This window comes from Clupea harengus, chromosome 16, assembly GCF_900700415.2.
Source record: "Clupea harengus chromosome 16, Ch_v2.0.2, whole genome shotgun sequence".
NCBI classification, from domain to species: domain Eukaryota; kingdom Metazoa; phylum Chordata; class Actinopteri; order Clupeiformes; family Clupeidae; genus Clupea; species Clupea harengus.
In genome coordinates this window covers 5,122,453-5,134,952 of record NC_045167.1, presented here as the reverse complement: position 1 = coordinate 5,134,952, position 12,500 = coordinate 5,122,453, and the positions used below count along the sequence as shown (strand labels likewise).

At 44.8% G+C, this 12,500-nt stretch overlaps 2 protein-coding genes across 4 annotated transcripts in view; both read right to left on the bottom strand.

Moving 5' to 3' along the window:
* LOC105902583 (adipocyte plasma membrane-associated protein-like) overlaps positions 1-3,051 on the bottom strand; it is an 8,375-nt gene extending 5,324 nt beyond the window's left edge. Inside the window, exons 1-2 of the mRNA XM_031583103.2 lie at positions 2,803-3,051; positions 2,074-2,172 (exon numbers count right to left, since the gene is read on the bottom strand). Of these exons, the coding sequence (XP_031438963.2) occupies positions 2,074-2,172; positions 2,803-2,983 (280 nt within the window). The 5' untranslated portion in view covers positions 2,984-3,051. The remainder of the gene's footprint in view (positions 1-2,073; positions 2,173-2,802) is intronic.
* Positions 3,052-7,663: 4,612 nt separating this feature from the next.
* Positions 7,664-12,500, bottom strand: part of rassf3 (Ras association domain family member 3) — an 81,603-nt gene continuing 76,766 nt past the window's right edge. For all 3 annotated transcript variants that reach the window (XM_031583097.2, XM_031583098.2, XM_012830257.2), the window contains 2 exons: positions 9,382-9,497; positions 7,664-9,072 (listed from right to left, as the gene is read on the bottom strand). In XM_031583097.2, coding sequence (XP_031438957.1) covers positions 8,923-9,072; positions 9,382-9,497 — 266 coding nt within the window. In that variant the 3' untranslated portion in view covers positions 7,664-8,922. The remainder of the gene's footprint in view (positions 9,073-9,381; positions 9,498-12,500) is intronic.

Sequence of the window (12,500 nt, the reverse complement as noted above, 5' to 3'; positions counted from 1 at the left end):
GACTGGATGTTCGGTTCCTGTTCCTGGAGGGGTTAGGTTACACGCCTGCTGGTTACACTCTGACACGATAACAGCACAATCTGACCAGTGGCAGTTTTACACATCATGGTTAGGGTGAGAGCAACTGAGGCAGGAAACTTCACTGGAAGAAATAGAATCTGTCATTAACTTAACAGGTTAAAATCAATAGAATCCTTCATTAATTTAACAGTTTAAAATCAGCGCATTTGGTGCCAATCTTACAAAACGCAATCCTTATTAATGCAATAAAATTAACCTAATATGGTGAAGATTATGTTTCTGTTATGGCCTTAGTTTAACATGACAACGTATTATGACACCTTCTGGATGCCAGGCTGAGGCCCACTGAGTGTTTCTACATTTCTCATTATTACGCAACATCTTCTCCTTCCTCCTATGTAGGGGGGGTCTGTGGCGGCCCCTGGAAGCGTACAGTAAAAAAAAAATGGAATTTGGCACACTGATTTGGGCTGCTACCCTGTGAGTTACAATAATGCAGAAATATGAGTTTGTTCAACTAGCTAAGGAAAGTTCTTGTATTGATAATGTTTAATATGGTTTTGTTTTAACTCACAGTATCAAGTTAAGATGGCAAGTGATTCAAAGTTAAATCAACTTTGACAACTTAAAAAAACGATGTTGAGACAATAGGAAAAATTGTAGTACAATCAGCTTTTTAAACTTACATTTCTGAGTTGAAACAAAGGTAAACCTCAAGTTGAGTTAACTTGCATTTTTAAGGCAGCAGGTGAACCTTCATTTGCAAGTTAAACCAACTTGAAATGTTTTACAGTGTGAGCTGGGAGCAATGTTTGGGCGGAACCATGCTACACTCGAACCGGGGATGAGAAATATCTAGTTGAGGGAGGGGCTGAGTCACTTCACAGTTGGAGGACATTTAAGAAAAGGGTTCACTCAGAGGACAAGGAAATTAAACAAACAAACTCTTAAACAAACCAGGGACACCTCGGTCAAAGACAATGGCCATTACGTAATGGCCCTGCAATGTCTTTGTGGCCTGTACCCCCCACAAGTTTTCTTGACACATCATACATCAATAGCGATTACTGAATTACCATCCCTTATCATATGAATAGCTGTAATTTGCTAATGGGCGGGTCGTTAGGAGCTGAAACCTCACTCAGAGACTGCTATGTGACCAATGAAAAGAACATGATGAGTTGCAAAACTGCTGATAGCAGACACAGGTGGAAACAAATAGGGCAGGAATTATCAAATTCATTCAATTCTATTTAATTCCATTCCATTGTAGTTCTTCTCAATGTCAACACGGAGCTAAAAGCTTCAGGAAAAGGAAGAAAAAGTAGTTGGGAGTTTCTCTGTATGTGGAAAGGGTGGTCATATCGCGAGACACTACCCAGGCAGTGGGGGAAGGTATGGGGGCTTTGTCTGCTATGCCTGTGGGGAAGATGGTCACATTGCAAAACAATGCCAAGACAGAGGGGGGAGGACATCAAGGCGTTGTCTGACATGAATGGGGGAGGGAGGGGCACATTGAGAAGGTCTTTTTCACAGGGAAAGAGGGAACACAAAGCAAGAAGGTGTTACTCTTAACAGACAAGAAGAAAAAGCTATCAAGACCTGCTTAAGAACATATGGAGTCTAGAGACGCAATTTACATCGTCTCAAGACAAAAGAGGAAGCCATTAACACCTGGCCGGATGAATCACTGCGTGAAGAGCACCTGAGAAACTAGAATGTCAAATTATTTTGGTTTGATTCTTTTTTCTACAAGTGCAACCATTAAATGAGGGAAAGTGTATGTTTGGGGAAACTGGGAAAAGGGGGATTAGTTATCATTTCACACACCAGACACCCAACCCAGTGGGAAAGGGGACGCAGATGTGAGGAGGGCCAAAAGGAAAGGGCACCTGTAGGGTAGGGTGCACCTGGGAGACCACAGGGGTCCAGACACCAGGACAAGCACCGCAACAGAGCAGTCCAGGGAACTGTGTGTGTGTGTGTGTGTGTGTGTGTGTGTGTGTGTGTGTGTGTGTGTGTGTGTGTGTGTACATAATCATGAATACTGACCACATTCAGGGATGTCCTGTCCCATCTGTGTGATGAATGTCAGCGTGTCCTGATAAATCCTCCACAGTTTTCCATCCACTGTCCCAGTGTAAATATTCCCTTTGAGCACAAAATGGACCAGAGAAAAAGATTCACATGACAGACAACAAGCAGGCAGGGATAAAGTGCTGAAACTACACGGCCATCTGCATGCTACCAATCTAGACATTACGAACACAAAAACCCAAGCGGACGTTGGACATCTAAGGCGGAATTCACAGTGGGATCAATGATGATCTGAATACACACAGTCAGCACATTGGCACGTTCAAGCACTCAGACAGTCACACCTACACAGAATCAAAGGTACAGAAGGACGTGGTGAGAAACGAAATGATGGAGAATGGTAGAGGAAAAAGAAAAGATAGAGAGATATGACATGAAGACAGAGAGAGGCTGATTGACAAATAGAGAGAGAGAAATAGGGATACATAAGCACATCAACACTCACTCACTCACTTACACCCCCACCCCCCCTTACACACACACACACACACTCACTCATCCCCCCTACCCCACACACAGTACATTGCCGCAAACTCACAAAATCAAATAGTCAGAGATAGAGACAGAGGGAGATTAGGGAGATGACGAAAGACGCAGTGATGAAGAGAAGTGACAAGAATGATACAAAGAAACCAGAGAGAGACTGAACACACACACAACACATCACCCACATGATGATGACACCATCTTGGTCAGCCGTGAAGGACTCTGGCCCCCTCAGTTGTCCAGTGAAGAGCCGGCGGCCCCTCTGCAGTCGGGTGTTGACAGCCAAGGGCCCCTCCAACAGGGGCGGGGGCCCCTGAAATCTGAACAACAACAAAGAAACAGAGCGATCGGTCAACCCCTGTGGTAAACACTGCCTCATCAGACAGACGTGTTAGATCCCTGCCTTAACAGACAGACATGTTAGATCACTGCCTGACTCACTCATGCTCCGTCTAATCATTCCCAATCCTGCTGCTAAAGGCTAGGAAGAGTGGATGAGTGACTCTGGTCTAATCCCTTTCAAGGAAGATGGAGGAGTGAATAAGAGAATGCACTGAAATCATAAAACCCAGCAGTGTGATTAAATCTGCATACTTAGGGTTAGTGTACTGCATTGTTGCCTATAAGCTAGAGTGGGCTGTAACCTACCACATCTTCTCACAGTAGTAGTGATGTCTACTGGGATGTAGCCAGTTAGCAGTGTTCAGCAAATTGTTAATACTCCAATAATATTTACTTCCACTTCTTGAAGGACTTAAGTTTAAAAAGAGGAGAAAGGGGAGCTGTGTTGATTACCGTAGGATGATCCTATACCTCACCTCAGTGCACCCACTGAATGGATACGCCTTTAACATTATCGTAATGGCATAAAGCGTAACTTTAGAATATAGCAATGAAACTTTGTTTGTCTAAGTATGACAAAAAAGGAGAGAACTATTGTTAGCTGCATTTATGTCCTTTGGATGTATTGTTGACCTCACTGAACTCAACCTATAATCAGTACCTAAGCATTCTGGGATTGGGCATAAACCATGTAAGCAAACCCTAAATTTAAAAATTAAATAAAAACAAGACGTGGTTGAGGTATACTTTCAGGACACCTTCAATCAATGTACAGTGAATGCAGAGTGAACTATTCTTCCGCGAACATTTTCTCTGGACTTACATGTATGGCTCCGGATCGATGGGAGACGGTATGAGGTAGAGGCCAACAGCCAGGGCAAGAAGTGCCACCGCCACCGGTACAACCCAACGTGCAGCCCTGTTCACACATAAATTAAGATCATCATCGAGTTCAAGAACTGAGCAGGACTTTCCGTCGTGTCTGAAAAGCTGTGTTAAACATTATGCCGGTATGAACTTAATGTTTCCGGCAGGATAACCTGTACCCTGAATCCATTCATGAGATTTAAGAGCGCCTTGAGGAGGATGCAATTAGGTAATATTTCCTTGCAATGTAATACATTCCAGAGATTTTGCCCTCGGGTGCGCACTGCGCTTAGATGACTTCCGTCGCCAGATAAAGGATCTCGGTGCACGGGAAACTCTCTGAATAACACTTAGAAAGGCTCTAACGAAATGCCTGTAATGTCCATTGTCTAACCACACAGTGGATATGCCACAAGCATTGCCTGTTTATCTTTTATAACTGGAAAGCAATATAATGTCATATAACTAGGCAAGTTGGACTGATATCAGACAAAAATAATATGTTAGTGTACGCTATGCCTTTATGCAAGGAGGTTACTATACAAATCATGGCATACAGCAGCCTACGACTTCGCAGAGCGTATCGCCCATGTATTAAATTAGTAAACAACTCAGTCAAACTTACATAATTCTTTCTCTAAAACCTTGTCGTGTCCTTACTCCTGGTTGCCAGGTCTCGTCTGGCGTGTCAGGTCGACAGCGGGGGTGATGGCCAAGAAGAAGTTGAACTCCGTTTGACCCGCCGTCTCGCAATAGGTTGGTTTAACCAGGACCAAATCACTTGAGCTGGGAGCAATATGCGGGCGGAGCCATGCTATCCTCGAACCGGGGATGAGAAATATCTAGTTGAGGGAGGGGCTGAGTCATAATTAGGCCTATTAGTTGAAAGACTTGAAATCTTTCTCAACAAAGACTAAAAACGGGTTTAGGGTGTGGTGTTCTGAATAGCAGCATAATGAAATAATAGATGCATAATAAATGACACATGAAACAATAAACACACATTATCAACATTTTTGCACAAAGTCAACTTTATTTAATTAACTCTAGCCTTCTTTGACACAAAAAGGCCACATTTTGGTAACGTCTTAAAGAGAGTTACCTACAAAAATAAACCTGTATCAACCTGCACCGATATTTTTAAAGAATAATACAGCGATATAAATGTCGCAAGCACTCCGAACAGAAACAGTCGACTACCGTCTCGATGTAACGTCAACAACGAGGCCAACAGTAACCCAAATCTATCGACATCACGGCGGTGCAGCCGGCATTAGGCCAACACGGTCAGCGTGGGCAGAGCCCGCAACACTGAAAAAGCAAGTAGTGGTTCTCTCTTCTTTCCTTAGGCAAAGATGAAGGCTGGCAGATTGTACTGTCCCAGATATCTTTTGCATTTTTGGCAAAAAAACTATAATGAACGCATTAGTCGAAATATACTTAGTTTTACTATCCATACTATCAACCAAACCATATGGGACAGTACACTTGGTCTATCTGATAGTTCCCCTTACAGCCATAAATAATGTTGCATTATTAAACATTACTGCTATGCATTTTATGATTATTTCAGATTAATCTTGAGTAGTATAACCACATCAATGACTTTAGAATCTAGAAAAGAACCACATCATAGTATCATAAAAAACGAAAACAAAACATTTCACAGTCTCTCTTAAAATGACAAATTTAGCAGAATCTTGTCGCCATAAAAAAAAAGTCAAGTTTCATGAAAAAAGAAAACTACTGACAAAACTTATCAATTAAAATATTTTATCATGGATAATTATAATAATCAAAGATATAGGCATTTCAAAGTGGAGCCAAACATTAGAACATGAACCCAAACGGTATAAATCCCTGAATAAAAAAAAAAACATAAAGTGCCCATGTAAAAAAGCTTTTTAAGATCACTGGTTCCGTGTGAACTAGCTGTGATGGTTTGCTAGATCTAAGGCTTAACTGAACCACCTCTCAATGGTAATGGCTTGGCAAAATACTCTACTCCTGCACTGACAAACATTACTTGCAATTCCAAATGATGTGAAACAGACCCAGTGTTTAAAAGTTACACTAATATATTAAGGATATGCCCTTACACAAGGTCAATCTAGATTTGCCTCAGTTTGATAAGGAAGGCTCGGACTGCTTGCACCAGGCAAAACAAGTTTCTAAAATGAACTAAATCTAGCTATGTATATAATCTTTTCATAGTATCTTTGGTTATAATAATATATATTAAAATAACATGAACAAATAAAAAAAACAAAAATGTAATTAAAATAAATGGTTCATCACCTAATTTGACCAAGAGATTGTAATTCAGGACACGGACAAGACGCCATTACAAATGTCGTCCACAAGAGGTCCCCACCGCCCCGTTCTAATCGACTCCTCCAAGGAAAATCACCTATGCAGGCGTTACAAGACGTTAGAGTTCACAATGCTGTACCAGTCCGAATTTCCTCATGCAGTACAAGCAGAAATAAACATAAACAAAAATAAAATACACATGTATATTAAATCCAGCCACACACTCTAGTAGGCGTTCATAATAATTGGCCTCTTTGAATGCATCTACTAAAATTGTCCACTTAGAGATTGTCTACTTTCTTTTCTTTTTTTTGTCATTCCAAAGTGCACTTTTAAGCTACAGGTTCTTGCATAGCGAAGGGCTTGAGTCCCAGGCACTTTGGAGTCCAGATAGCGACAAAAACTAAAGAGACAGTAATACAAATTAAACAAAACAAACAAAAGAAAGACTGAAACAGACCAAACCCAAACTCATCTGTCTATACTCCCCCCTCCCATGCATACTATTGATATTCTCTTTAGTCACTTTTGGACTGTCTTTCAGCTCAGACACTGAGACCAAGCACATAGACTTGGCAGCAGTCTGTCCTTCAGTCTGTGGACTCACCAGCATCAGCTGCTACAGTCAGAACCCCCAGAGTTACCAGATACAAGAGGACCTCCAGAACAGATTCTGCGAGGATCGGCTCCAGACATGTTGGATCTGGCAGTGCCGAGCCTGACCTGCCTCTGACCCACTCTGGCAGAGGGGTAAGAGAGGGGACCCGCTGAAACGCTCGCTTCCTTCAGTCTCTCGTGACCAGGTACCACCCCCAGTCTCATAACTGATACATTAGCCTAGCACTGTTAGCACTGTCAAAGGCTACCTACCGCCAACGCTACATAGCATAGCACTCACTCTAACTAACACAGACCAGGTCCAGACCTACATAGATTCACCAGCAGGGCCAGTACACAGGCCTTGCTCCCGTGGGCTTCATCTCTCTCAGACCGCCTGTTCACATGCGAGGGCTCCCCCTGTCCATCACTCTCTCAGACACACGGCTGATTACCAGATGGGGACAACCAAACCGGGTTCACAACTAGGAGCCCTCTGTGTGTGAGTAGCCAGAGAGAGTAGGAGAGAGAGAGTTAGAGAGAGAGAGAGAGAAGAGAGAGAGAGAGAGAGAGGAGGAGAGGAGAGAGAGACAGAGAGCGGGAGGGAGAGGAGAGAGAGGAGGCCCTTAATGCCCAAATTGAGAGACGCCACGGCCCCGCCCCTTGCCAGTCTTGTCCCTGGACCCACCTGCGGCCACTGATGGACAGGCCCTGTTTGCTTTTTCACTTCCTCTAAACCCTCCTTTCTCAACTTCCTGTAATCCTTTCTATTCCGCCAAGCAGCCTGCTCCCTCTTTTTCTTTCTTTCTCACACACACACACACACACACACACACACACACACACACACACACCACACCAGACCGATACACAGGGACCACACACACACACACCACACCAACCTGGGCCGAGCTCCTCTGCAGGCTGCTTCTAATTTCTCTTTTTCTTTATCTGCTCTCATATCACTTCCCACCATTCTCTCTTTCACTCTTTCATTCTGTCCAGTTCTGTCTTTGACTCACGCCACTGGGTTTTTTTTCAATAGCTTTTCCCAAATTCACATGCTTGTTATTAGTCTCCATCACATCTAGTCAAACAGCTGACTGCGCCGGATGAGGCCCAGAACTAGGCCAGCACTGAACCAGAACCTGGTTCTGCTAGGAAGGGGTGGTTGGAACACTGCCTGCTGGGGGTTAGGGCAGGACACCGAGCTATTCCACTGAGGCCACTCTTAAGGATCAAGGCTTCTGCGTGAGCATAGGTATGGATGCTGAACAGATGGTGTTGTTGGGGGGGGGGGGTAAAACACACTGATGAACCCCCCTAACCTGGAGCTAAGGGTGTGTGTGCATGTGTGTATCCACTCCAGTCTGATGGGAGTTTAGTCAGACTGAAAGTGTAGTGCAGGTGAGGCACACGCCTGCCCTCTAGGGGGCAGTATTCTCCTCCATATGTGCTGGTGTGGCAGTCAGGCAGAAGTTTAGCCACACCTGTCCACAACCCACCTACCTGTAATTTAGTTTACACCCCAAGTGACCAAATCCCCCCCCCCCCGCTCCGTTTTTTTGGTTTGCTTTCTTTGCTTTGCCTGTGCTAAAGATTCAAATAAGACTTTCCAAATGACACAATTAAACAAAAAATAAAAAATATAAAGCTTCACCCACATAAATTAAAATAAGGAACAAAAATATTTACAATCTGATAGCATCCACCAATTCAATTAAATAAAAAAAGAAAGAAAGTCTCCTTCTCGTTTTTCACAAGTTTTAAGAGGTAACTGAAAAAAAACTAAAAAACAAAAAAAGTACTGGAGAGAGAGACAGACAGAGAAGAGTCAGAACAATGAGAGAAAAACAAACAAGTGAATATGGGACCACTGGTGCATTCTGGGAAAGCATGCCATGCCTCCCAGGAGACCTCTTTGAGCTCCCATGGTGCTTCTGAGTTCTGAGTGACTGCGAGACCCCCATCAGTCTCCACGACGATTCTTCTCTCCAGCATTAATTCCTCCAGAGTCTGCTCCGTGGAGAGGGGACACCATCAGAAAACACACACTAAATCTGATCCATCGGTGTGAGTGAGTGCCCCTCTAAAATGTCTCCTCTTCCATCAGTCTCTCTCTCTCTTTCTCTGTGTATTCATCAGTCTCTTTTCTTCCTCTTTCTCTCTCCATCTCTCTCTCCGTCTGTCTGGGGTGCTTTAGCCGGGGCCCCCCACTGCCTTAAGGGCCTCTTCCAGTTTCTGCCGGTAGTTGTCGTAGCGGTGTGTGATGGCACTGAAGTGGTCCTGCTCCTCCTTGTCCAGGATGCGCAGGAAGTTGGCCAGCTCCGGGATGGAGAAGGCATCCCACTGCATCGGTGGACGGACGAATGGAGGGGGAGAGAGAGAGTGAAGCAGAGAGATGAGTGAGGAGAGAGAGAAAGAGAGAGAGAGGGAAAGAATGAGTTAGTTATGATCTGCAGACAAGCATAGAAGAAACTCTTAAATTGTGTAACTTGGGCAATGTTCATGTTCTGTAATGTAATGTAAGGTTATGTTGTGATGTTTATGTTCTGTTCTGTAATGATATTATGTTTATGTTCTGTAATGTTATGTTTTGTTGTGATGTGATGATTTATTTATCATGTTTCTAAATGTCTCCGGTAGCGACGGACTCACCATGACCTCTCCTGTCTGTTGCTCCCGCAGCACGAAGCTCAGGGTGTCTGTGTTGGGCCCAGCCTGCAGTCTCAGGAACAATGGCTGCTCCTGCTCAGACAGCTTACAGACGTACACTACACAGGAGGAAGCACAAATGGGAGAATGAACACACACACACAGACAGCAGAGTGACATATGGACACTGCACAGGAGAAAAAACACCTCACAACACACAATTGGACATACGCGCACGCACGCAAAAACACAGACGTGGCCATGACCACACACACACACACACACACACACACACACACACACACACACACACACACACCACACACACACACACACACACACACCCCTTACACACACCTCATCAGTCTAAAACAAGTCAACAGTGGAACACTTCTGGCCACCCAAGAGTGGAACAAATGATGGATTACTGAACACACACACACACACAATGTTTTTGAGGGGAGAGGGTCTCATTTGACTAACCACAGAGCGTATAAGTAAGGCTTCATCATAATGTCTGTCCCCACGGAGATGGTTTCTGCCATCATTTCATTTCTCTTACCGACAAACAGACAGACATAATGGCAAACAGTTGTTGCATTGAGAGAGACACACACACACACACACACACACACACACACACAGCTCTTAATCTTCATTTCACCAGTCAAAATATTAATTCTCCCCTCCCCACCCAGTGTGGCCCCAACTAAGACCTTCCCTAGACAAATTAAATAGAGCAGAACTAAACGCAGAGGTTAAAAACAGAACTAGTAAACTGGTGTGTCTAAGACAGACCCCATTATAGAATATAAAAGAACTTTACAATGGAGCTCACATCACTTTCACACAAGCCACCAACACATGAATGTGAAAGCTATAGAAGCTATAACACCAGCCAGTAATGACTTTGTGAGCACGCACACACACACACACACACACGCACACGCACACACATACACAAACACCCAAGTCAACATCAAAGCGCCTTATTGGCAGAGTGTCACGAGAGGCACTTATAAAAAAACACTAATGCAGAGTCTGTCATTAAAGTGTGCATGCGTGTGAGTGAGTATGTCTGTGCGTGTTCGTGTGCGTGAGAGGGAGTGTGTGTGTGTGTGTATGCATGTGTAAGTATGTGTGTGGGTGTTTGTATGCACGCACGCACACATGTGAATAGCTGTCTGTGTGCGGTTAGTTCTGCATGACCCCATATGGAGGAATAAGAACCATGGCAGCAACCACACTGTGATTAGACAACCACTACAGGCCTCCTTCCACATGGACACACACACACACACACACACACACCTTAGCTAACCACTACGGGCCTCCTTGCACACACACACACACACACACACACACACACACACACACACACACACACACACACACACACACACACACACACACACACACACACCACACACACACACACACACACACACACACACACACACACACACACACAGGATGAGTCATTAGCTTTACGGTATACGTCTCCACATGGAAAGCCTCACGACTTACCGTACTCACACACACACACACACACTATTTACCCAATAGATGCTGCAGAGTTCTGATTCTGAATCTCAGAGTTGGATTGTCATAATATTGACGGTCTAAATTATTGACCAGGCGCTTAATGCTCATTTGTTGCAATATTCCAGACTGTTTGTGCGTGTGTGTGTGTGTGATCGTGTGTGTTCCTCCACAGGCCATGAGTGCTGGGGTGTGTTTCCTCCACAGGCCCTGTGGGTGTGTGTGTGTTTGTGTGTGTGTTTCTTCCACAGGCCCTGTGTGTGTGTGTGTGTGTGTTTCTTCCACAGGCCCTGTGTGTGTGTGTGTGTGTGTGTTTCTTCCACAGGCCCTGTGTGTGTGTGTGTGTGTGTGTTTCTTCCACAGGCCCTGTGTGTGTGTGTGTGTGTTGTGTGTGTGTGTGTGTGTGTGTGTGTGTTTCTTCCACAGGCCCTGTGTGTGTGTGTGTGTGTGTGTTTCTTCCACAGGCCCTGTGTGTGTGTGTGTGTGTGTGTGTGTGTGTGTGTGTGTGTGTGTGTGCGCTGCTGGGTCTGAACAGAAGGAGTCTAGAGGCCTCTGGCGGTCTGCAGTAATTTCCACTGAAAGCGGCTCATGGTGTCTAGACGGCCCATTTTAATTAGGAGGTTCACCGTCACAGGCTCCCCTCTAGTCAGACTGGAAGGGCTCAGAAACACACCCCACAACAACACAACACAACACAACAATATAAAAACACACATACACACACGACTCATATCACCCTCTCATCACACACACACACCACAGCCACCGTTTCTAGGGTGCCATGAGAAAGGTGCTAAAGGTGAGGTGTTGAAACATACATCATGTTGAGGGGGTTTCACATACAGTCACGTCAGGTGCCATGGTGTAGACTTATGAGATGACTCATACCCACACCCCTACCCACCCAGCCAGCCAGCCAGACACACACACCAAAAGGCCAACAAACAACAAGGCCGCTAACACAAGACACACACAGACGCTAATTCACCAGACTGCCACATCAGCTCTTCTCTCACAGTAAGAACCAGGAATGACTCTTTATCAGTGGTACTCTTCCCACCCTTGACCTAGAACACACACACACACACACACACACACACACACACACACACACACACACACACAGTAAGAGGGATGATCCACACACACCCCCACTGCCCCCTCGTGCTCCAACAGCTCATTCCATCCCATAATATTACCCAGATGCTCCATCCAAGTCACTGTTGGCCAATCCAAAGCTGGGAATATGGGGAGGGAGGGGCCAGATAGACAGAGGAAGGATAAGCACTTAAACCCACCCATCCATTTCAGTCATCGTGGAGGAGTGTGTGTGGTGTGTGTGTGTGTGTGTGTGTGTGTATGTGTGTGTGTGTGTGTGTGTGTTTAAGCATGTATGTGTGTAGTGGGGTTTGTTCTGTGTCTGTATGACGTATGTGCATGTATACATTCCAGTGTGTCTCTATGCATGTAGGGTATGTGCGTATAAGTCAGTGTGTGTGTGTGTGTGTGTGTGTGTGTGTGTGTGTGTGTGTGTGTGTGTGTGTTCAGTGATCCTTGCGCATTCCTGTCCGGACTAGATT